The sequence below is a fragment of the Nelusetta ayraudi genome, unplaced genomic scaffold (assembly GCF_046127955.1).
Source record: "Nelusetta ayraudi isolate G7.1 ecotype Tasmania unplaced genomic scaffold, CSIRO-AGI_Nayr_v1 ptg000094l, whole genome shotgun sequence".
NCBI classification, from domain to species: domain Eukaryota; kingdom Metazoa; phylum Chordata; class Actinopteri; order Tetraodontiformes; family Monacanthidae; genus Nelusetta; species Nelusetta ayraudi.
The window spans coordinates 1,732,087-1,756,887 of record NW_027466144.1 but is presented as its reverse complement, the minus strand read 5'-3'; the positions used below and the strand labels follow the sequence as shown (position 1 = coordinate 1,756,887).

The window sequence follows — 24,801 nt, the reverse complement described above, 5'->3', positions numbered from 1 at the left end:
GAATTTTACTGTAAGTTATTTCAAAAAGGAGAGATTATTCACACTTCCATCATACCTCAACAATAAATCTACTTTTAGACAACGTGCCGCTTCTTTTGTCTGTGATTGCCGTGTTGCTGCCTTGCCACATTTGCAAGCGACGCATTTTAAAAATGAGCAGTTAAAAAGTGTCCATGCTTGCGGCTCAGCCTCTGCATTTTTTTTTTTTTTTTTTTTGCCGCATTCAATGTTTACCGCGTCAGCCTGGGAATCACAAGACTGCATCTTAAACGTTAGCGTTTTCTACGGACCGATTCAAGACTTCTTTTTTTGTGTGTGGAGCACTCGCAGTCTTCAGTCGCTCTCCTGCTTGTTGTGAAGAAGTCCGTGTCGATGGAGACGTCAAGCGATTCCCTCCACCTGAAGGTGCTTTGGTAGGATCGCATCCGTCTGTGTGCAGCCGAGGGGTGAGCTTGTCGAAGGGATCCGACCTTAGGTCGGAGCACCGCATGTGGAAAGGATTGAGAGGAAATGTGAACAAATGAGCTGCAAAGCCCAGTGTCATACAGCAGCACCAGTACTGCTAATAATCTGGGTGAGTAGACAGAATCCAATAGTCAGTGTCAGAAAGAAAGTTTTTGTTTTTTTTTCAAGGGGGGAAAAAAAATCAACAAATGTGAAAATACTGTCGTGCAAATGTCAATAAATTAAATTCTACAAAACTGATTGAGCATTTGTTGTGACCCTTCAATCAAGCCACGTGCAGTCAAAGCATTCAGGATTAAAAAAAGAATTTAAAAATGCAATCAAAATGTGGGTTTTTACTCGTTTATTGGTTTTCTTTTAGCTTTTGCAGTGCTGGTTAACCTAAAACAAAGTTTTATTTCAATAAGAAACAATACCTGAGTGCAGAAAATGGCACAATTGTATCTGTAGGCAGGATCCACATACTCATACTGATAAACAAAATGTATGTTTGTAATAGAAAGAATATTAGGTGTAATATGTTTGTGGAGAAAAAAATAAACCCCATCATCATCATCATCATCATCATCATCATCATCATCATCATCATCATCATCATCTTCATGCTAGTTGATCACACAGAGTCTTGAGTGAGAACTTGACACCATGAGCTAAATCATGACATTCTGATGCATTTGAGTCACAGCTCATTTTTATTCTTTATTGTTCTGCTACTGATATAAATGTCAACACCAGATAGACATTCATTAGGTTTGGATCGGAGGTCTCTCGAAGCTGATGACACAGCATCAGCTAATAATATGTTTCCCTATATCATTTTGCACATTTCTATCTACAGTTTCATGTAGTAAAAAAAAATAATCAAACATTAAAAACGATGCCGCATCTCAAAAACGACTTTAAAAGAAAAAATCATAATTTCCTACAAACTTGCATATTGAAATACACATTCGATATTCAGTTGCACATGGAGTACAGTTTCAAAAATATGTGTGTTTTTTTTTTTAAAAAAAAGAAAAAAGAACATGAAATATTTGTATAAGTATAAATCAACTAGTACTTAGAAAGAAGCAAGTCCTCCTACTTTGGTCGCCCGGCTGTATTGCACTTGTCGCTGAAGTTGGACCTCCTCCTTCTTTTCCCTTTGGACACTGGCGTGACATTTGCTGCCGAAGCCCGCCGACCCGACCCAGAACTGTCCCTTTACTCTTGCCGTACGGACTCCCCGCGTGACTTCCGTCAGTGGACCAGGGCCACGAGGAGCTTGTCTAGCTGCTCTCTGCAAGCCTCCTTCTGAAGACCACTGCTACGAACTGGATGGTCTTGCTGCTGCTGCTGCTGCTGCTGCTGCTGCAGCAGGAAGAGAAAAAGGGAAAAAAAGAGAAAAAAAGAGGGTGAGCTTGTTGCTGTCAAGACACCTGGTCAAAAGGGCAAAAGGGGCAAATAAACGTACGCGACTCCTCCTGGCCCTTCTCGCAAATGTAGCTTATGAGGTCATCACAGGCAAAATCATTCCACAGGCCCTCGTGGATGAGCCCGGCGCAGTCCTCCCCCTCCTCGTGCCCGTGGCTCCAGTTGTCAGGTTGACCGGGCTTCCACTTCCTGCAGGGCAAAACAGCAGGGGGCGATATTTTATCATTTCAACGAGGACTTCTTTGTGAACCTGAAACTTGAACAAACCTCAGTTGATGCATTTGTAATAAGTCAAGGGGTTAATTATCAGGAGTGTGTGCAAAAGTGTGTGCAAACAGTGCGTACTGAAAAGTTCCACAACACACTGTTGCAACACTTGAGCAGCAGACTGTCAGTGAATAAAAAAGTGGAGTTGACAGACGTTGTTTTACGAGTGGAAACTAACGTGAAAGCAGGTTGGGTCCCGTCCAGCCAGCGCCAGACATTCTCTTCCTCCGTGTCCGTCAGGCCCATCCAAAAGTAGCCCTTCTGAAACGTCTGCTTCTTCAGCCATTTCTGAGGTCACACGGGGACAGAGAGCGTCACATCTAGCCCCTTCCAAAAACAAAAAAAACAAACTAGGGGAATTTTACAGCAGGAAGGGAAAAGGACGTGAGTCACCTGCTCCTCCAGGTCGTTGATGATCAGCAGCCGGGAGGACATGGATTCACAGGAGGCCTTGGCCTCGGTGAAATTGTGCTGCTCCTTGGAGAAGAAGTAGCACCTGTCTCGGTAGTTTGCCCAATCAGAAGGGCATCCTGGCAACACAAAAAGCATTTAAACAAACAACCAACCAAACAACCAAAAAAAACAGCTGCTGGAAATTCAAATTCTTTGGGTCAAAATATGAAAGTGAGGACTCTTTCGGAAATGAATCCCGCGACAGGAAGTCGTACCTGGAGCCCACAGCGTCGGGGCCAGTGCCTCGTCCTGCAGAGACACGGGCCCCAGAGCTCCTCTTTGGAACGCTGCGACGTGTCCCGGTGGACCAGGCACCCCCGGAGGCCCAATTTGCCCCGGCAGTCCCCTGGGTCCCTGCTCCCCGGCAGGTCCCATCGGGCCTCTGACACCCGGTGGTCCCTGTGCTCCCGGAGCACCAGGCTGACCGTCTCTGCCGGGCAGACCGGCCGTACCCGGCTCTCCTTTCGTTCCGGGAGGTCCCGCCCGCCCCCCTGACCCGCGCGAGCCCTTGGGCCCGGGGCTGCCGCTCACACCTGGTAGACCCTTTAACCCTGGCAGACCCGATTGCCCCGGAGGACCCATCTCTCCTGGAGGTCCTCGAGGCCCCGGAGAGCCCTTGTCGCCTTTGTCTCCCTTCTGGCCAGTCTGGCCAGGGGGCCCCTGGGATCCCCGCTCCCCTTTGGGCCCTCTGGGACCAGGTGGACCTGAAATAGAAACAGGAACGAGGTTCACTAGGCTGAAAACCGCTTTAAATGATTATATGTTTGCACTTGCAACGTTGAATAAGTATCATGTTTGATGACTTGTAGCACCAGGTTTGCAGTAATTATAAAAGGTGTCATATTTTGCTTGATTTATGACTTTTATATTGACACAATTTTAATGTACTGCCCATAAATGCATAAAAAAAATGTTTGCAATTGCAGTACAATGAAAGTAATTTGGCTTTCCTACCCTTCGAACAATTCTCAAATATCAGCTCAGGAAGGTGAGGGAGTGAAAGATGCTGCAATCTAAAATTTATCCACTTGATGTCACTGTTTCTTCTTAAAAATATCCAAATGTTACACACTCAAATAATAAAATGCAATAAAATAAATTGCAAACAAAAAGTTTCACCTCTTACCCTTTAAAATAGTGAAGTTGGTTATGAGCTGCGAGTGCTTGGTGTCCACCAGCTTCATCTCCACCATCACCATAGAGAGGTCGGTGACCTCCTTGTCCAAGCGTGCCGACAGCTCCTCCTGCTGGGCCCTGAGGGCGGCCGCGTCCGTCCTGACGTCGGCCACGCTGCCGTTGAGGTGCAGCAGGAAGTCCGAGTTGCGGCCGACCCTCTCGGAGCAGCCGCGCAGGTCGTTGAGCCGTAGGTTGATGGAGCCCAGCAGCTGCGTGCTGAAACTGATGTTGCCCGTGACGCGGTCGACGCCCTGCTCGGCGGCGTCCAGCCGCTCCTCCAGCCGCTCGAACTCACCCGACGTCAGGTTGCGGAACTCGCCCTGCCGCTCCAGGATGTCCCGCAGCGAGCGCTCGTGGCCCTCGGCCAGCCCGCTGGCGTTCTGGATCTCGCCGGCCATCAGCGCCAGCTGCTGGCCCAGCTCCTCCAGCCCGTCGCCGTTGGCCTTGGCCAGGGCCGACGCGTTTGCCGCCGCGCCCTGCAGGTTGTCCACCTTGCCGCGGAGCCACTCGGCGTCGGAGCGCGCGTGCCGCGCCGCCTGCTCCAGGCTCTGGAAGTCGTCGCGCATCTTCTGGATGGCCTGGCTGGTGTCGTCCACCGAGCGCTGCAGCACGGCGATCAGCCCCCGCTGCTGCGCCTGCGTGGCGTTGAGGCCGCCCACGGTCTGCAGGGCCTGGTCCTGGAGCGCGGCCTGCCGCTGCAGTTCCCTCTGCAGCCTGCCGGTGTCGCTCTGCAGGCTGCCGACGACGGCGTCGTACGACTGCAGAGTGCCGTTGATGGAACCCAGGGCGGCCGTGTTGCCGCCCAGCAGGCCCTGGATGTAGCCCTGGCTGCTCTGGATCTCGGCGCCGACGCTCTCCAGCTGACTGAGCCGGGCCTGGTCGCTCCGCATGCGCTCCTCCACCGCCGACAGCTGCCTCTGGAGGGTCCAGATGTTGTTCTTGAACGCCTGCATCTCCGTGGTGGTGTTCTCCGAGTTCTCGCCCGCCTGGTCGTCTGCGGACAGACGGAGATTCGCGCTCACTCTCACGCTGCGGTCCCTTCATTTATGACGCGACGAGAGTTCCGGCGGCGGCAGGACTTACCCAACTTTTTCAAATCCGTCTCCACGGCAACGATCTTTCCTCCATAGTTGGCGATGCCCTCGGACACGCTGTCGACCCTTTGCACCACTGGAAGGATAACGAGACAGGCTGCTTTTTTTTTGCGAGACCAAAAACTGCTTGCAACCACAGACACGGTACATAAAGGAGATCAGCCCGGATCCACGAGGAGACGCACAAGAATTCATGCGCCTACATATTTTGTAGGTATGTAATAAAGGTGGACTTGACTCGCGTAATCTTCCGGTAAAGGCCATACATATATTGTGTGCATGTTCGTGTGACAAGAGCTGGAGCAGGAGAGGAGGGAGGACGAGCCCCTCATTCAGCAGGGATGGAGTGGGTGGTCACTGGCACGACCGGCGGGTGGAGGTAGAATGGGGAGACACCGGGAGTGGGGGGGTGGTGGAGCTGGTGGTGGAGGGGCACAGGAAGTGACCCGCGGGAGGGTCCATAGTAAACAAGCAGATCAAAGAGAGCCCGGGGGAGACAGACACTGCGGCAGGGAGACTCTTCCCGCCCCCACAGGCGACACCGGCGTTCATTTCCTCTGGAATGCGTCTGGGATTGCGGGGAATCGACCCACATCCAATCCGCCGTCCTCTGGCCTGCAAACCGCGGGGGCTCCTCTGCTGGGAAGCCGCACCCCGAGTCGCAAAAAAAAAACAAACCACGAGGGGTCGAGTCGGTGGAGAGACGAGAGATGCTCTCCAATCCGTCCACGTTAGTAGATTTCATTAACTTAATAGCCGGCCTGATTTGACGGCGCTGCAGCCCTGAGCCTCCTGTTCCGGTCTCAGGTATATTAGGCCTCGCAGGTATGAGGCGGAGTTTATTTCTTTGCACGACAAAGGAAATGAGAACAATTTGTAAATTGTCCAACGGTCCCCCTTTAAAATGAGCCCTCAATCCCAGGCGGCAGCTGAAGAGGGACTGAATGTCACAGAATTAAGAAAATAAAAAATGTGTTTGAAAACTATTAACAAAACTGTTGCTCAGCTGTGACATTAACTTGTCTCCTGGTATAAATAAATCCCAGTAAAACCCCAATAAAAGTGTCCAGGCATGATGATTTTAGGGCTACCCAGGACGGAGGGCCCTCAACCCATCAATCTCACCATGAATGAACACACTTCTGAGCCCGGAATGGGCAGCTACAGCACGACGGACTCCAGAGCAAAGAACAAGGCTGCAGTTCCAGCGGGTCAAACCGCAGGCCCAACTTACAACTCATTGTTTGTTACGAGCCACGCTCACACACAGCACAGTCTGGAAACCTAAACCGGCACAATCAGACTTCTTTGCATTTCTTGGTGCCTTTTCTACACGGGGTGTTTATATATTGCCCCCAGGGGAGACTTATTGCGGCACACTGGGGCAAAATCAGCCATAAAAACGAATGCAAAGAACTTGCAGCGGGGGCCGAGGGAGGAAACAACCAGCCTTTTGCTCCGAAAAGGAAAATAAATAAATGCCATTTGTGGCTTTTTGCGTATATGCAGCCCTTGTGTGGGCGGTTCTAAAACTGGCTGGGCCGCCTTGTAAAGTCCATTTTATTCAGTTAGTGATAGTAAAACGGTAATAAAGTGAGCAGAAAGTGAGTTTGTGCTTGTGCACGCTGTAGGAAAAAGACTCCAGCCGCCAAACGCAACGATAAGGCACACGAGGAATTCATCATTATCATCTCGTCGGCGCTGCTTAAAATCCTTCTATTACCCGTTTTGTCAGCAGTTGCAGTAAAGCAATGAACCAGCCAGACTGCCACTGAAATCAAGCATTCTTGCCTCGTCTGGTCCTTAACTTGCACATTTAACCCCAGTTATTCCTGATATGGATGGACACAAGCGGCCACATAATGTCCTCCCCCCCCGACTCTCGATTTGTCTCCATTTGAGTGGAAAGTAATGGGATCTAAATCCTCCGGAGTTCCGAGATTTTCTCCAAACTGCCTTTAGCGGAGCCGGTTAACACCGGAGGCTGCTGGGGGTGTGGGGGGTGGAGTGGGGGGAATGAACAGGAGTTCAGGCCGAAGCCTGCGAGCCATTTAGAGCTAGACGAGGGTCTCTGCGGGTCATCGGCGGAGAAAAGAGAGAAAGAGGCGCACGTTAAGTGCACGGAGCTCCCCGGGTCTCGCTAAACGTCCATCTGGAGCGAGCCCCGGAGTGTGTTTGGGCTGAGCCGCGGTTCCCTTGACACAGCAATGCTCCAGTGCCAGTAAAAACCCAATTTCGGCGGGTTCTGCTGGAGCAAAGCGGAGTTCGCCGCTCACCCGCCCATCTGGGATCAATTAAGGCTGCATGAAAACATGCGCGGTGGAAGGCGCAGGACTCGACCGGGCCCAAAAGCAAATACACAGCGTAATGTACTCGGGGACATGCAAGATAACCTTGGAGCATGTTAGCTTCATGCCATTTTCACATGCTGGCGGACATGAGGGAGGCGGGGTTTGGGGGGGGGGGGGTGCATGCTCGGTTGCATGTGGGAATGTTTAGCACAATTATGCGGGAACGTTCAGAGTTCAATCCCCCCCCTCGAAAGGCAGCGAGACCGTTTCCCGACCCGTTTCTTTTTCTTTTTTTTCAGCAAAAACAAAAAGAGTCAAGAAGGAAGTCCAACTCCACAAAGTTTAAAGGACCCTCCCTGGAGGTGTGAGCTTCGGGGGTGTTGGTAAAATAAACGGAGACGAGGCTGCGGGGAGAAGACGAGGACGAGGCTCAAACTTTACAGTCTCCTCGACAAACGGTGAAAAGAGGTGAATGAAAGTTCGCCAGTGGATAAACTTGGCTGCAGAGGCAGACTGTCAAAAATCAAAACAAATCAGCACCCGGGTTACTGTAAACACTTTTCTTTTTATTGAATAGAATTGATACTCATCAAAGGTCTGCTAGGACTTGCAGTTTCACTGCAGACGTGACTGCGCTGAGGTTGAAATCCTCAGTAGAGGCAGATCATAGATCCAGAGGCTCGCTCTGATGCTGAGAAGATATCCGCAATAAACGCTTTTTTCCCGTAAAGCCACTCGCTGTTTAAAGAAAGAAAGAAAAGAAAATCAAGTCTTCCAATGCGTTGCTTATGTTTTATGTTTTGAGGTGTGCCACACTGTTGATTGGCCGGGTCGGCCGGCTTTAGATTGCTTTGCTCAGTTTGCAGTGTTGGTTGCAAACTGGCCTTTGGAAAGACAAAGACGGCTTCAAAGGGGGAATCACGTCACTCGCATCCCCCTTTGAAAGGCTCGAGAAAAGAGGAGCTGCATCAGCATCGGTGCGTTTGTTACGCTGCGGCGTCGCCACCAGTGCTGGGGGGGGGGGGGTAAAAAGCCGACTCTCTGTACCTTTGTATCCCAGCACGGCGACGGCGATGGTCAGCAGGGTGCACAGCACGTAGAGCAGAGCGATGGAGGTCTTGAGCGCCCACTCATTCTTACACTTGGTGCACTGGGTGCCCTCCTGGATGCCTGCGTGGTGGGAACAGAGAAGGACACAATCACAATCACTTAGAGGCTTTTTCTTTCTTCTTTTTTACTACCTGCTCGCCTGTTGATGTGCTGTTATCTGTGGGAGATCCACATCTGGACAAACAGGCCACATTAAAGAGGCCAGCAGTTCCCTCGGGGGGGGGGCCCCCCAGTGGTGCAGGGCCAGGGGACAGAAAAACATCACCCCGCAGTGACTTGTTTACTCTCAGGCGACAAGCATGTTGTGGTTTTTCTCGGTCCTCTCCCCCACTAACAGAATTCCGAGTTCTGTAAAGTCGAGGTGGCGCTCGGCGTGGAAGCGGCCTCGCTCTTCCCGCTCATCCCGCTCCGTTGCTTCTTCTTCTTCTTGGATTTCCGGGGTCAGACTCGAGGGGACACCGGTGGAATATTCCTGTTGAAGAGTGGCGGGACCCTGGGCGCAGAGCTGACTGGAACACAGCTGGGTTTCATTTTTAATTCAGGAAGTGTGTGTGTGTGTGTGTGTGTGTGTGTGTGTGTGTGTGTGTGTGTGTGTGTGTAAAAAGAAGGGGTGAGGGTCTGGATTACGGTGCACCTGGAACGAAAGGCCACCACACTGATGTTATGTTGTAAATGACTCTCTGTCAATTCAGTCGTCCAGTCTGGTCCAGATGGTCGTTCATCATCAGTCAGCAAACGTTTGGGCCGTTTTTATGCCATGCAGCATCATACACAAGGTCAACAGCTGGACTGGTTCTTGGGTGCTGAATGACTGAGTAGTTAGGAGGGGCTTTTTGACAGCCAACTACGTGAGTGCACTGCCGGAGCGCTCACGTTTTAAAGCTGACACAACGTTCCAGCACACTGGAAATGACATCAACACTGGAGGCCCTAAAAAGAGAACGAAAGCTCCAGAAAGTGGGGAAAGAAGTGTCAAAGCACTTCAGCCTTCAGCTGTGGAACAAGTTGCAAAGCAGCAAATACAGGCCTGAGAGCACAGCGGTCGAGGTGAGTCACAGACACTCTGCAGAGGTGCAAACTCGCCGTTACGCAACTTCAAGCTTTTGACGGACGCGAGCTTTGACTGGCGCAAAAAAAAAAAAAACACTAAAAAACCGCACGGGCTCTGTGAGGACAAAGACGGAGCAGATGTGATCCTTTCCACGCCACCAGCGTCGACACCCTGCTGGAATTCCAAGGCCTGGTCAGGGATCGCGACCTGCTCCGCGCTTGTTTCCCAGTGGGTCACTTCCTGGATGAGCAGCATTAATCAGATACACGCTGGACTCGTTTCCCCTCCTTTCCATTATCAGGACGCTGCCACCGATCTGCCACAACCGCCGTCCCGACTTTCTTTGCATTGTCAGGTTTCATGATGATGATTTAAAAGAAAAAAAAAAAAATGGATGACAAAATCTTATTTTCAAATCGTTCTTCCCGCTTATCGGTGATCATATTGACTGCTTTTTCAAAAACAAAACAGCAACAATGAATGAGGCAGATTTCAGATTTTTTTTCCGAGCCTCTGCTTGCCGGGCGCCAGTGGAAAGTCACTTCAGATGTGGAACTGCCAAGTGCAAAAAGGTTGGCAAAAAGGATTTCAAGGGCAAACACAATAAATATCAGCAGCGCAAATGGCACGCAGACAGCAGGAAAGCAGCCTCAACATGTCTTCGTATGACGGACACCCAGAGCGTCGCTGCAAAATGCCTTTCAAACAGTTTCAAGTATCCATCCGGCTAACGGCGCACACATGGATGAAATATCTCAGGGCTGCAGCGCGAACTTTGCCTGCGTGTGCACTTCTGCCCGAACACGTTCGGGTCCCGTCGACTCCGTCGGAACAGAAGCTTCTCGAGTGGCGAGGCCTTTAATGAGTTTTCAAAGTTAGCCAGGGCAGAACCCGACGCGGGCTGTGGAAAAATAAACGGAACAGCGAAACTCGCTGTTTCACAGTTTCAGCTGCGCCTCCTCCGGTTTTGGCCGCCTGTCGTCGGCAAACGCGTTCAACAGATTCGTCATCTTGCCTTTCTCTCTTTTTTTTTTCTTCTTGCCAGCAATGGTGAGACACAATCGGATCGGACCGGCCCAGAACCGCAGAAAACTAAATAGCCCTGACCGCAAACCGACAACAACACTTCTACGGCTCAAAGCTAAACAAAAATGATGGTCTGAGACAAAGAGGTGATTTAAAACAAGAACCATCCCGTGTCTTTTCCCCCTTTCATGTGGATCCTCTTGTCAGTGTGCATTTTGTCTGGATAAAGGCCCCCATTGTTACCCAAACATCATCTCTTTTTCTCTGTTCAACACATCCGTCCGTTTGCACCCGACACACTCAGAGCAGGGCTCATGTTCGGGCCCTCGCTCATTAGAGACCCTGTTTATTTACTGTAAATAGCACGAGTGACGCTATAGTAACGGTTGAGAACACAAAGCTGTGAGCTGAGGTCACACAAACCGCAATCTGGCCCTCACACACAAACACTCACGCACACACACACTCAAAGTCCTTTCCAGGAACCCCGTGCAAGACGGAATTAAAACTGGCAGCAAAAACAAAGAGAAGGGGCTCAAAAACTGTTGCGTTTTTTGGGGTTTTTTTTGTTTTTTTTTTCGATTGGGAAAAAAATAAATAAAAAATCCTGCATTCAAAAGTTAGATTTCGCGTCGCTGGACGACTCAAAGGAGTTTGGGGGCAATGATTACGAGCGGGAAAGTGGGGCTGAAGGCAGAGAAAAAGACAGAAAAAGAGGACAAGTCATGGAGATGACAAGGCAAAACCAAACCAGAGTGAAATAAATATCCACCCGACTTCTGAAGGACCTCCTGATGAAACATTCTCTCCGATGCCTGGGTTTGACTCGAGGCAAACAGGATCACGACCTGGGCTGAAATCAAGTGCTTGGTTAGCTGAGTGACACACTGGTTCGGGGTTCAAACACAGTTATTGTCGCGGCTGCGATGGACTGCGGTCAGAGTGAAGGAGAGTGCTTGACAGGGCGGTTTAAAGTCAAGCAGCCCTGCGCTGGACGCTGGAGGATGATGGTCCCCCTCCACCGTTATCGATCGTAGGATTCCGACTCGTTGGCGGTTTGTGGTGACATCTAATCGGTCTTCCCTTTCACAACAACAACTATCAAAACTGACGGTATGAAGTTAGGAACTGTAGAAACGCAGACAGCCAATCAACATCCATCGACGCATCCAGGCCTCTCATCCTCACCCATCGATCAAAACTAATCTGCATCTCCCTTTTTGGCGGCGAGCGCTTGTTTCCAGTGGTTTTATTTTTGCACGAGTGCGCGTCAAACACCATTGAGATGTTTGTCCACATCGCTGACACGATGCAATGGGAGCCGAGATGTTTTTCTGTCGGGAGGCGGGGGGGGGCAATCCAGGCTGCAAGAGTGACTCACACACTGCTCAGCTTTCTCAATGGCCTGTTTACATAGCATGTGCTAAATCTTTTGCTGCCGAGGTGGCCGCATGCGCGTGTGTGTGTGTGTGTGTGTGTGTGTGTGTCTCCCCTCAAACTGTCTTGACAACTTCTGTCTCATTCGGGAATTTTGCAACTGCATCGTTATTTTTCCTCCTCTGCGTCTTCTTATTAGGGGGTGAAACAGTTCTGAGAATCTGTAGCTGATTTCACAAATCTGGCAACGGCAACGTCAACTCTCTCTCGTCCGTCCGTCCGTCCGTCCGTCCTTCAAACCAACCTGCAGTCAGCTGGAAACACAATCGGCATTTCATTGCACAACGTTCCCTTCGCAGCGGAGGTCCTGGCTGCACGCTCCCGATCTCACCACTGCCGTCTTATTTTTTTCTCTTAACAACTCGGACACGGCGGCGAGGCCAAACGTGGTGCCCGGGGGTTTGCTGGAAGCGCTCAAGCCGTACCAGGCAATGACGCAATCGGAGGAGGAGGAAGAGGAGGAAGGGCAGAATTAGGGCGCCGGGTTCACGAGATGTCTCCGAGGGCCCTGCAGGAAACTGACACCGAGTGCACTTCATGTGTGGCCTGATTTAGGTTCCAATTTCTTTTCTTTTTTTTTTTTGTCTTACAACGTGTGATGAAAACCATACGTATCCCCGGCACGTAAGACGGGCGAGCGCGATCGCAGCGGCGGCGGCGGGTAAACAAGGCAGGGTGAAGACTGACAGACAGGATAACACTCGAGGGGGCGGGGGGGGCAAGTGAATGTGAGAAAACGTGGGAGAAAACGGGAAGTGAAATTATTTAAAGGTCCCAAGAGGTGAAGGCTGAACGGCGACGGCTCAACTTTAAAAGCCAGTGAACCCCCCCCCCCCCCCCCCCCCCACCCCACCCGTGTCGCCCACAGCCGGCCAAGACTCACTGGTGACTCTGCCACATTCAAATGAGAAGAGAAGTGGTGCCGCCGCCTTCCTGACAGGATATTTCTGACTGCGCTTTGTGGCGCCGTCCAAGCAACAACAAGTCATTGTCCAATCGTGAGGCAACGGAGATGGCTGCATCCAGCAGCTCTCGCCGGCTCCAACCGTCTGCCGCCTCGCTGCTGGAGCGGGGCAGGAAGTCCCCCCCTGCTTTATTTTCCATATTAAAATTCTGCACTGCATCAAAGCAACTCCATCCATCCATCCATCCACCCATCCATCTTGTCAACGCTTCTCCTGCACTGAGGGTCGCAGGGTTTGCTGGAGTCCATCTGTCCAGGTTCTACTCCACCGGGGCTACAAGTGGCCAGTTCATCACAGGGGCCGACACCGAGAGACAAACAACCATCGGCGCTCACGCCTACGGACTGCTTAGAGGGTGGGTGGAAGCCGGAGCTTCTGGAGCACCTGGAGGGAAGTCACGTACACACAGCGAGAACATGCTTGGATTGGAAATAGAACTCGCCACCCTGACAACATGCTCCAATCCTACACTGGCAAAAAAAAGCAGAATTAACCCTCCAGCAGTGATTTAGCAACGTGTGCAGACGGGCTGCAGCGCGGCCGCCTCCCGCCCAGCCGAGGGGCCCCGATCAGACCTGCACAGCCTCAGCCCTCGCTGCAGTTACACAAACAGGTCGTCTTTCCACGAAAACTGCGTCAACAATGGAGCGGCGGGGGAAAGGACTTAGTCAGCGAATGGCTTTTGGGGCCCGCGGAGCGACTTGGGTTTTAGTTACAAAAGCAAAACATCAGAGTCTCAGCAGCACCCCCAAAATACGCTGCACCTCTCCAGTCAGCGCGCGTGTGTTTCTTTTTTCTTTTTTCCTTTTTCATCTGCGTGTCTGTGTGTGGCCCTTCGGCTAATGACCATCACATTAGCATTCAAAATGTGATCGCCGGCCTGGACTGAAACTGTGAAGGAAATTCAACACCAGTGCACATCAGCGAAAAAAAAAAAAAAAAAAAAAAAAGTGGTGAGTTCAAAGTGAGAATGCAGAGGAGAGGCAAAAGAAACCCAAAAGAAACACTTGATTCGGTGGGTGGGTGAGGCGGGTGAGTGGGTGCGTGTGTGGGGTGAGTCAGTTGCCATTCAGCGGAGAGAAAACAGAAGAAGAGCTTCGGTCTTATTGCAACACAAAGTCCTGACAATCTTCTCGGGCTCCACATGGTTGCAGCGGCACGGCTCTGGATCCCTGAAGCTCCTTCCCCAGCAGTCCTGGGTCACGTCTCCTGGTGCCGGTCAGCTGCCACTCAGAAATGAAAGAACCACTACAAAGACCTTCGGAGCCGACTTTCAAGACAAGGAAATAAATGATGCCAATCATATGACGATTCTCCCTTCGACGTCACAGCTGGGATAATAGAGCACAACGTGTTATTTTAGGCATTTAAGACCTATTTCAGTGAATAAACATTCATAAACACTGCTGTTAATCATATCCACAGATGAACGAGGGAACCGCTGACGTGCGTCAGGACGTCTGAATGGCCACTTTGGTCACTGCTGGATGTCGTGTCTTCTCAGAAGTGGCCCACTGACATCATGAAATACACCAGCACCAGCCGGGCTCCACTTCCAACTCTTCCATGAGGACTTGAAGCTCTCCCTCTCCATACCAATGCTGTACCGGAAACCCCTCAAACTGTCCCGTCAGTTCACGCTCCAGTTCTAAAGCAGTAAAAGATTTAAGAGCTGATGTGCGATGACGTCTGCGGCGGCTCTAAGACTTTTATGAAATTGTGGGATGAGAGGGAGCAAAAGAGAGAGAGAGAGAGAAAAAAATATCAATTGCTCTGGCTCCAAAATTCCCATTTAAGGCCGAGCGAAAAACCTCAGAATTGTACAATTTTCCTCCAAAGTCGGCCAGACGCAGGGGGAAGCCATCTGAGGGCCGCCGCTCTCTGAAGTGGGAGGAACAATGGAAAAGCACCTCTGTCATGTGGCATCGCCGACGTTTGAGTTCCTTCTGGGTGGGCCTCCCCTCCCCCCCAGAGGGGGGCGTGCTTTGCCAGGCTGGACAACAGCAAAAAAAAAACACAGGTTCGCCCACCGCCGCTCAGGCAGACGCACTCCAGGCGTGCGTTGCGTGCGTGGCGTGCCGCTCCCGTGCAGGAGGTCCGGCCGGCCTTCGGACACGTGGCCGCTGGGTGAGAACAGTCGGTCACGGCACTCGAGGGCTTCCAGCTCCTCCGCTGTTTGTTCGGGGCAATTGAACAAAACGTTGCTGAAGCACCTTATTTGTGCCGCCGAGTCAGGCGTCACGTGTTTGAAAAAAACGGTCCATCAGTAATTAATTGTGAGCATGGAAACTTGCTGAATGTCCAAACTGAGGAGGAGAGGTGAACAGGGGGCACATTTGAAGCAAATCAAGGTAATTTCGGGAGACGGAGAATGACAGGAAGTCTGAGGGAAACCAAACACCAGAAGACACCTTGACTGGCGCCGCATTCCACATCTCATTTCTGCACCGCTTTTTCTCCAGACACGCCGCAGCTGCTCCAGCCGAGCGCACGCACGCGTCTTGCATAACTGGGACCCTCGGCTTCAAGCGACCTACTCGGCCTGTGCTTCCCGTATAGCGGTGCACGCACTTGTATGGAAAAAATAGATTTGCTCCAGCCCCAGCCGTGCAAAGGATGGTGGGGAGGGATTTCGTGAGTGTGGTTGGATTCGGTAAAACTCTGAAGAACCAAACAGGTGCAAAGCTGCAGGTCGGGGAGCTCTTGTCCAAACAGACTCTGAGACCTCTGACCGACGCCGCAGCTCGGTGCCTTCCTAGCGCCTCAGCCGACCATATGGACGCTGGGTTGAGGACCGCTCGCAGCTCCGCGAGGGGCTCCGCGGGATGAATTCCGTGTGTTGGCAGCCTCCGCCACACATGGAAAATGTGATAGCCATTAACCCTCGGACGCTTTAAGAGCCGTTCCTCTCGCTCGGCGCAAAAAAAAAACCCAGGAAGTTGTAGGGTTGTTCTTGGCAGCCCTCGCCGCTCGTTTCCCCCCCCCCCCCTTTCATTAACGTCTCGCCCCGCTAATAACAGGGCGGCTTTTTATGACGCACGCTAAAAGAGAAGGATCCCCAGATTCGTTGTTAAGTTGCGGCTGTGTGTTCGGCCGCCGCCGCCGCCACCAGAGGTGTCGGAGGATTTTCTGTGCTCACACGCAGGTCATCCGTCCGCAGTGCGCTGCCTGCCCCTCTGACGCAGAGCCGTGCGCAGCGGGGAGCAAAATGCGTGCAGGCGTGTTCCCGGCGGGATGAAAAGCTGCCAGATCCATTACGAGCCTGTTTCGCAGGAGGTGTTAAAAGAACGCAGGTGTCGTCCCACCGCACCGCTAAAAAAAAAGAAGAAAAAGAATGACTCAAAAGCCCCAGAAGTTTTAGCAGAGGGCCGGGCTTCAAGGAGCCTCCACTGACTTCACCCAGGTCACCTTCAGGTCAACAGAGGTCACTGCGGTGTCTGACTGTGGCGAGAAGGTGAAGGAACTTGCTGCAAGAAAGATTAGGGGTCAATTTGGAGTAAAATCAGTGGATTTGAAAGACAAGTATCCGGTCAAAGAGGCTGAGTTTGTTAGATTGGAGAAGTTAGATTTCCCTTTTAGCGCGTCAGGGCCAAATATTCAGATAGGAATTGGTCTGTGTTGAACACCGAGCTCACGGATGGAAACTAACTGTAATCTACAGGTAATCTGCAAAAGCTCTGGGCCCACTGGACAGAGCCTCAGCCAATGAAATTTCCCACATCAAGCCAATTTCCCGACTGCACCGATGGAAACGTAGGACTGAATTTATTGAAAAATGTGCCAAACGCCTTTCGTCAAAGCCAAGAGTTCACCGATTCTCACCCATCATTTCCTGTAGTGACACACTGGAGCAGCGGAGGTGACTTCAAAGCACGTGTGTGTGTGTGTGTGTGTGTGTGTGTGTGTGTCTAAATGTGATTTCCAGTACGGCTCCAGTCGTCCAACACTGGACTCGTAAACTCGGAGGGAGAGAGAACAGCGCTGCGCTTCGCTGCGCTGCCATATCCGCACTTGGCTGCCCCTTCTCTCACTTTCGGACATCTCCTGACTGAGTTCTGGAGGAGATAAGGCGGCGTCCGAACGTGTAGGTATGGGCGTCTCGACAAAATGTATGCACCGCTGCGTAGGGGGAGAACATGCATATATAAGCAGGTCCAGCTGGATCCTGCAGAGGGCTTTATCTGCCAGCATCTCACAGCCTTATCTCCGAGAGCAGCTCCTCCACATCCATCCATCGGCTTCCTGCTGCTCTCCAAGAGGCCGGCGGGCTGCGTCTCCTCCGCCTCCTCCACCTCCCCCGTCACTCCCACACGCAGGGGGGATAAGACACCCTGCGTCAGTCTGCGATCTTATCTCTCCTCCCGTCCTGCCCGGCGGTGCGAGGTTCTAACGAAGCCTGATAGGAGGAAATCCCTCATTCCTGCTCTGCTCATCATCTTATTCTTTTTTGCTGTTTATACCCGGAGAGCTTAGATTTTAACAGCCCGCTCCAAATGTCCCAGCTGTACTTTCCAGTCCCGGCACCAAGAAAAATCACACATAAGCCCAACATGAGAAACTGACACCCTGAGATGTTTTCTTCAAGCCGCTGGTAGACCTCTCGACTTGTTTTGAGGTGTTTTTTTTGGGTAGTGTGCCGTGTGGTCCCGGCCAATATTTTCCCTACCCTTCGCTCAAAGTGTTCACTCCAAATTCCCATCCCTCCCCATCAAATTCCCAGTCACTTCTTTTCTTTTTTTTTTTTGTTTGGGAATGCCTTCAGGTCTCCAAATTGTGATTTGGAATATAATCAAGAAATGTTTGCAGGCCAACCAGCACTCTGTTTCTCTTCATACTATGGCTGCAAAGCATAATCTGTAAAGTCTGAAGTGTTTGACGGGGTTTTCTTTTTTTTTTTTTTAAGCCTCTGGTCCAGATGCTTCTTGTGAAAAATATATCAGAAAAATGTCATTTACGGCACCTGTGTCTACAGAGGATTTCTTGGATGGAAAGAAAAAAAAAAGGGTCTATTGCAACAACTGCAAATTTTTCACGGCAAAATCTGACGCTACATTTGCACTTATGAAACTGAATTAATGGTGCAGAACTGCAATAGATAAATCAACATCAGCGCCAACGTTTCCCCGCTTCAGGACTTCAGGTTTTTTTTTCCACTTCACATGTGGAGGAATGGAGGCTATTAACGTCAGCGCAGCACAGCTCTAAAATTCACGACTATGACTAAAACATAAAGTCTCAGTGGTGTCTAATCGCCTTTTTTCTCCCCGTACCAGACAACTCTTGAAAGTCGTAGGGGCATTTTATGGCCTGTCTGCACCGTTTTAGCAGGTGACTTTAGTCTCGTCCCAGCACTCCCTGCAGCAGGTGTGCACATCTGCCCAGGTGTCCTGAAAAAGCTCAGGTTAAACCCCTGCAGGACAAAGAACCTTTGTTTTTAGGCCGCAAAGACTAAAAAAAAAAGTGTCTTCGCAGCCTAAAAACAGACAAGGATTCTGATCCATTTCTGGCACAGCTCGAGTCAGAACACACTGGCAACGTTACAGCGCCACTCAAGAGCCTCTTTAGCCACTGATTGTTCGACACCAGCAATGAGCACCAGACCTAAGACACAGTCGGTGTGCCCAGTCTGTCTCCCTCAGCCATAACATGACTGTAACCACATCAACAAGCTCTGCACCGCTGAGGTAAACGGCAGCCAGGAAGTAAGAGATAATGCTGGATAGTTATCCTTTTCCACATTAGCTCCACTCCAATGTGACTGACGTGACCTCCTCAGATGCAGAGCAAAATAACAGTGATTGCCTCCCGATGGCCGGCTGCATTACAGGCTCCGCACCCAGGCCTCTTCCATTTTATCAAGTGGAGGTGGCCTTAAACCTAAAGAGTAAACAATAATTTCCCTTTCATAATTGCGTATTGAATGCACAAATGCGCGCGTCTGTGGGATTCTGATATATATATTTAAGAGCTGCAGAATCTGTCTGTGATTGCCACTCTGCGTATCGCGTCTCGCCGTCTACGGGGCCTCATAAAACAAAACGCCGAGTTAGCAAAAGAAAAATGTCCAAACACAGCAAATAGATGTACTGGCAAGGGCGTGCGAACAATAAAGGCAAAGAAATTTTTTCTTTGGACTGGCACGGCAGAGAGAGCGAAGGTGGCCGAGGAGACGCTTTGAAAACTTCACGGAGGCATAACGCTGACTGCCATGAAAGGAAGCACCAGGAGAGATCGTTTGAAAAAAGCCACAACTGAAAACTGCAAAAAACAACACTGAGAAAACCACAGCAAAGTGCATAAAAAATAATAATTGTCAGACGTTTTGACAAGAACACTGCAGAATATCATATGACAGCAAGTATTAAACATTTCAGGGCTCATTTTTTAAGCTGGCTAGCAACATTAGCATGCCTGACTCAATGTTAACCAGGATAAATGAGGTGCTGGAGGAGGTGCCGCTATGGGCTACAAGGGTGGTTGGAAACATTCCTTTTTTTAATTTCTTTTTTTTTTTTCTTCAGAGAAACCCACCGGACCGAACCGATTCCGGGCTGTGCTGACACAGCTGGTTCCAGGCACCCACGGCCCGATACCATACCCTGGCTCCGGGAACGTTCTGGGCCATGCTGGAGAAACCATAACAAGTGCAGGAAATAGATTAGCAAACTCCGAGTTTCACACCCGCCACAAATCTCCGGAGCCTTGCGCTTTTCTCAGGGCGCACATGTGGAAGGGAAGGGGAGACGCAGTGGGCAGCGGGAGCCAGACACCCCCAAACCCGGAGAGCAGCGAAGACCCCGGGAGGACCTGCTGGAGACGTGGCCCGACCTCGTCCAAACCCGCTCGCAGTTTACCGCGCTGGCTAACAGAAGCACTTTGCAAACCTCTGGAGAAGCGATCAGATCCAGTGAGTGGCCGATTGATGCATGATGCACGTCTGGCCAAGTGACAAGCAGTTGCATTTCATTCAAGAACATCCCACTCCAGATCCGTCCCTGTATGCCTGACAAATAAAACTACAATTATTGATCATCTGGTTTTTATTCTGCAAAATCTGCTAACAAGACCTGAACACTGGAATTACAGCCCAGTCCTTTTTGTTGTGTTTAATAAGGTGTTTTTTGGACCAGTGGTACAACTACTACAAATTGCTTCTCTCTTTTTTTCCGCTTTGACAAAGATGTGAACTCTCCATTTCTCTCCACACAACCTCCATGATTCAAGCCAGGCCACTGATCGATGACTGAAGCAGCTGCGAGGGTTCAGCCAGAGCTCAGGTACAGCTCTGTTTTATTCTAGTGACCTTCTTATGTCAGCCTCCCACAGAAAAATAAATACGTTTAAAACCCTGAGCAGCGTGGAAGTGATTCCAGGCCGGATTCCTCTTGGCAGGCGGAGGGATGGCGTTACCAGATGAATTCACTCAGCGACTCCGGATGCGGGTGTGCGTGCACGCGCGTGTTTGTGTGCTGTAAATGTCGAGTTGTGTACAAACAAGTAGACAAATGTTTCTATGGCCGTACTCTGCGCCTTCCTTCTCCTTGAGGTGCGCAGCGTTTCCTCGTGACTCTGCTGCACGTCAGCCAATGTTCACAGAGCTCCGTGGAGGATTGCAAAGACATTTCAAGTGCACTGTTACTGCATGAGTGTGTGTGTGTGTGTGTGTGGGGGGGGGGGGGTTGCATGTCTGTTAATATATTACACATTGTTCTATTTCAATTAGTTTAATGCAAACCATGCAGCGAGGCTGGAATCCAGCCTGAGCGGCGGAGAGTGAAAGTTGTGCCACATGTTGGCGCTCGACTGAGACCAAAGCGTCACATCTTGAAGGGATGAAGCCAACTGTCGCTTCGTGTCGCTGTTTTTATTTATTTTTTGTCGAGAAGAAATTCAGCTTCCAATAAATAACACACACGAGCCTCCTGCCTCTTTCTTTCCTCCGCTGCTCTAATTCAGGGAACCTCTCCCGCTGCAGTCCTGAGGGTCTGTGTGTCTCACTGCAGAGTGACGTTTGACTCTCGCCAGTCATCCACACCTGCTCTGCATCAGCAATCAAGCTCACCTGCCCATCACCAGCTCGTTACATCACCAGAGCACTATCCCTCTTTAATAAACCTCACTGGACTGATTCCAGCCTCAACATCTCCACTTTGGTTTGGATTAAATATCGTCCTAAGCCCAGAGAACACTGGAGCTCTGCAAAAGCTTTTACGAGGCTGCAAAACTGGAGTTTAGGATGAAAAACAGAGTTCTGGAAAACACAACATTTATTTCATGGGGCTTTTCAAAAGCCAACCCAAGAAAAGATGCTTTGAATATACAGTTCATCACAACGCTGCGGTCAGACTATTGAGAAAAAGGCCCCTATAGAGCCTCGCTCCACATCAGAGCACAGACGGGCAGAGCCGGGGAATTGAAGCGTCACTGCTGTGAAACCGACAGCTTAGCGGACTGTTGTTGTGACAGTGCTCGGCAGCTAACAAAGCAGTTCCAGCTGTCTTAGCGTGCAACAATGCCATAACTGTAAAATAGCAGGCTTTTGTGGCCAGTCATGGATCATCTCAGCCCATTCACCATTTCAACCGAGACGAGACGGAAAAGCGAAGGCGACGTGTTTCGTGTTCCCCGGGCGTCTTTAAGTCATCTCCCCCTCTGATCACACACACACACACACACACACACACACACACACACACACACACACACACACACACACACACACAGCTTTGACATGTTGCAACATTCAACAACAGTCTCCTGCAAAAAGAAAACAATGCAGGGAAGGAGTGGTCACTTGTTTTTTTTTCTCTCCCCCATTTTTAGTGTTAGGAAAGTGGAGGCTGCCCACACTGTTGCACAACAAAGCCTCCAGAGTGGTGAGGCCATCACTCTCGGAGGCCGTCGCCTCCAAACAGCTGCCGCGTCCCCGAAGAGGGTCAACAGCCCGCAAGCTCAGAGTCCAGCGGTTCTCTCGCTCACTCCCGCTCCCCCCCCACCTCTCTCTCTTCTGGGAGTCAAGAGTTCAATCGAATAAAGTTAAAAGTGAGCTGGATCTCTTTTGGCTCTCCCCTCCCCCGGAGCTCTCTAATCTGATCCATGAGGGGGGGAATTCGCTCGCGTGTGCTCGCAGGGGGAACGCAAACAGGATGCCTGCGCTCGGGTGTCGCAAGATGAAACGCAGCCTGCGAGTCGCTGGCGGTGCCCCGCCGCCACCCGCTGCCTCGCATCCACTCGCCGCGGCCGCAAAACCGGGCAAGCCGTGCCACACTGCACTGAAACAACACAGAGGCTCCTTGTCCCGAGTTCAGTGATGACTCGGCTGAATCGGGACCCCAGCGTTGCTGAAGAGAGCGATGAAAATGCATCGGGCTGCGTGTCTGACACAGCTCTTTTTTCTTCTTTTTTTGGGGGGGGGAGCAGAGCGGCTGGAGCAATTCCAAAACGTCACTCAAATCCAGGTTAAAGACTTCATGTTTTATGTTCCCATGCACAGGCTTGTTGGGTTGGTGGGTGAAACTGCAGCACAGACGCAGTTTTTTTTTTCAAAATCGTCCTTTAACCTTTTCATTCCTTCACTGCCCAATCTCGCGACGAGCCCTGCGAAGGAAATCCTTAAAGGAGGACGACACCGTTCTCTCATCTGCACGTCACCGAGACCGAGAGATATGATTCTCAGCACAGGGGCTAAACATTTTTCAAGTGGCCCGGTCTGAGCAGATAAAAGGGAGGGGACGTCTTAATGCGTCCAGCTCTGTCAGCAGCAGTCTGGCCTGCGGTGAGCCGAACCACCACAGAGTGTCGCCCACATTCAGAGTTGAGCCTCAGACCTGGCAGGAGCGCCGGGCGACCGAGCCAGATCTGCTGCAGGACAGATGAGGACAAGCCCAACATGAAAAACACTTTTCCGCTGTCCGGCTGAACGACTTGGCCGTAAAGTTCAAGGTGGTTTTAGGTAACAGCTGAAAGCAAGAAAATAGCCGAGCCCACACACTTGGCGGCTACAACTCACAACTTTTTACACTAAGGCCAATAAAAAAGGTTTATGATGAGAGCTCCAAGGGTGTTGCCTTCTTCTCCCTCCCACCCTGAGGAAAGGGGATTTTTTTTTTTTTTTACTCACCGAATCTCTTGTATCCAAAAGATTGTACTTCCTCCTCGTCTGCAAAGTCGTCTGTGTGACATAACCAGAAATACAGCACAGTTACTCACAACTCATACTATATGAACAGAAATGAAACAGAGAAAGTTTGTGGGGGACGCGGCATTAGCTCGAAGCCAAAGGAGCTTTGTGTAATCTGAGGTGTGTGTGTTTTGTAATGCGTGGACATGGGATGTCCAAGGGAACTGTAAAGCCACGGGCTGCGGTTTCTTTGGGCTGTTGACAATAAACTCTAATTACACTGTGCTACACAGTGCTGATGAGTGGAAGAGGGAGCTCTGAGATGATCAGCAGTAATGTTAAACAGATGGCACCGAGGGGGGCAACACAGCAGACAGGAGGGGATGAGCTGAGTGTGTTTGTTGCTGCGGCTGGAGGGTCATAGAGGGTTAGGACGGGATGGAGATTCACTTCATGGATTTAACTCAATATACAATAGTAGAGGGTTGTTTGGAAGGGGGGGGGGGGGGGGGGGGTCACATAAATAACAGAGATGGCCAATTCTCTGAAGACATCCGCAGCATTATGTAATATAAGCGAGGCGAGGCTGTGATTACGTTTGGGTGCAAAGGCTTAATGTGCAAAGTTTTCGCGCAAAAAGTAACTTTAGCTGCATGCACACGTGTAAACAGAAAAACAAAACAAAACTTCCACTATTCCACAGCTTCTGCGCGCAATTACCGTAATGTCAGCCAGCTGTGCATCGCGCACCACGAAGGAGGAGGACAAAAGAACATAAAGGAAAAGTTTGATGTTTGCATGCCAGGGGAGGAACAACATGCACAAGTGAACGCACGGACAGCGTACCTTTCATGGCGTTGTGTAAACTCGTTGAAGGCTGTAGAAGAGATGAGGACCTCTGTCACTTTGAGCGCATCTCAGCATCCAGTGCGAAGGTCGAAACTTTCTCCACGCGCGGCAGCGAAAGAAAGAGTGCAAAGTAACGGGACGTCTCTTGGCGCGCTCCACTTTAAAAGCCCATCGCTCTCCCCGGCTTGCAGTGTTTGCTTGTTCTGGGCTTTTTTTCCTCCACAGCAGGAGTGATGAGATGTTCACTCTTGACCAGCAGCTGAAGGAAGAACTCCCCATTCCCGGTTGTTGCCGCCAATTGTCAAGGTACACAGAAAGAGAAATCACTTCCGGTGTTTGTCCTTTCGAACTAAAATTCTGTTGCCTTTTTCCCCCCCACTTTGTTAACCTCTCCAAAGCTTTAGTAAGGTTAATATGCATGCAAATATGTATGTTTTATTTTACTGTTTTCCTTCAATATGGGCTGTAGATTTTTAAATCATGTCTGAATAGATAACCTTTTCTTCGTAAATTTGGCTATGTTAAAGGTTGATTCAGTCCCCTCTACTCTTATTCTGAACGCTAAGATACCGGTTTTTCTTGTGTATTGATGCTGGCTTTGAGTTTGTGCGCTTGAAACTTCCATCGTCATTAAATGCATGCAAACATCTGACTACAATGACTGTCACTTCGTCATTCAGCCGCGCAGACACAGGGACGTCGTGGAGTAATGCAGCCGGAGATGAGATTAGGTTACTGGGGGTCGATGGGGAGCGTGTCTCCGGGTGAAAGGCTGGGACCCATTAAAGACCATTTCAAATGTTTGGGGAAGGAGGCGGGACGTGTTTCCATCTCTCAATCTGATTTCCTTCAAGGACCAAAAAAAATGTTGCCACAATCATACATTAAATGGGATTGTTCCTGTCTCAATTTCAGGGTTTTACCCCAATTTGATTCAGGTTCAAGTCAAAAGGTTAGGAAAACATTTTCCAAGTGTTCCCTTTTCCATAGCAGAGGTCCATAGAGGTGCAGTCACAAGTCTCAATCAATCACTCAATAAAACTAAGGGGCAAGGTTTAATGACCTCTGCTTTGAGTTTCTTTAA

The 24,801-nt window shown here is 50.4% G+C and overlaps 1 protein-coding gene across 2 annotated transcripts; it reads right to left on the bottom strand.

Moving 5' to 3' along the window:
* Nucleotides 1–1,480: 1,480 nt before the first annotated feature.
* Nucleotides 1,481–24,005, bottom strand: LOC142902378 (collectin-12-like). Of its 2 annotated transcripts, none has more exons than XM_076047372.1 (10): nucleotides 23,715–24,005; nucleotides 22,869–22,919; nucleotides 8,207–8,329; nucleotides 4,858–4,944; nucleotides 3,725–4,768; nucleotides 2,814–3,302; nucleotides 2,539–2,675; nucleotides 2,324–2,433; nucleotides 1,919–2,067; nucleotides 1,481–1,803 (listed from the first exon to the last, which is right to left on the bottom strand). In XM_076047372.1, exons 1-10 carry the CDS (start codon nucleotides 23,719–23,721, stop codon nucleotides 1,772–1,774), a joined length of 2,229 nt encoding a protein of 742 aa, XP_075903487.1. In that variant the 5' UTR covers nucleotides 23,722–24,005; the 3' UTR covers nucleotides 1,481–1,771. The 2 variants fall into 2 exon arrangements, with proteins under 2 accessions (XP_075903487.1, XP_075903488.1); XM_076047373.1 differs by having other exon boundaries at nucleotides 1,481–1,800; nucleotides 23,715–24,004.
* Nucleotides 24,006–24,801: the final 796 nt, after the last annotated feature.

Excerpts from the sequence above, each read along its gene's own strand:
- LOC142902378 (XM_076047372.1), bottom strand. Across the intron at positions 4,945-8,206 it reads CGCCGTGCTGGGATACAAAG|TGGTGCAAAGGGTCGACAGC; the intron begins GTACAGAGAGTC and ends TTATCCTTCCAG. Across the intron at positions 2,676-2,813 it reads CCCGACGCTGTGGGCTCCAG|GATGCCCTTCTGATTGGGCA; the intron begins GTACGACTTCCT and ends TTGTGTTGCCAG.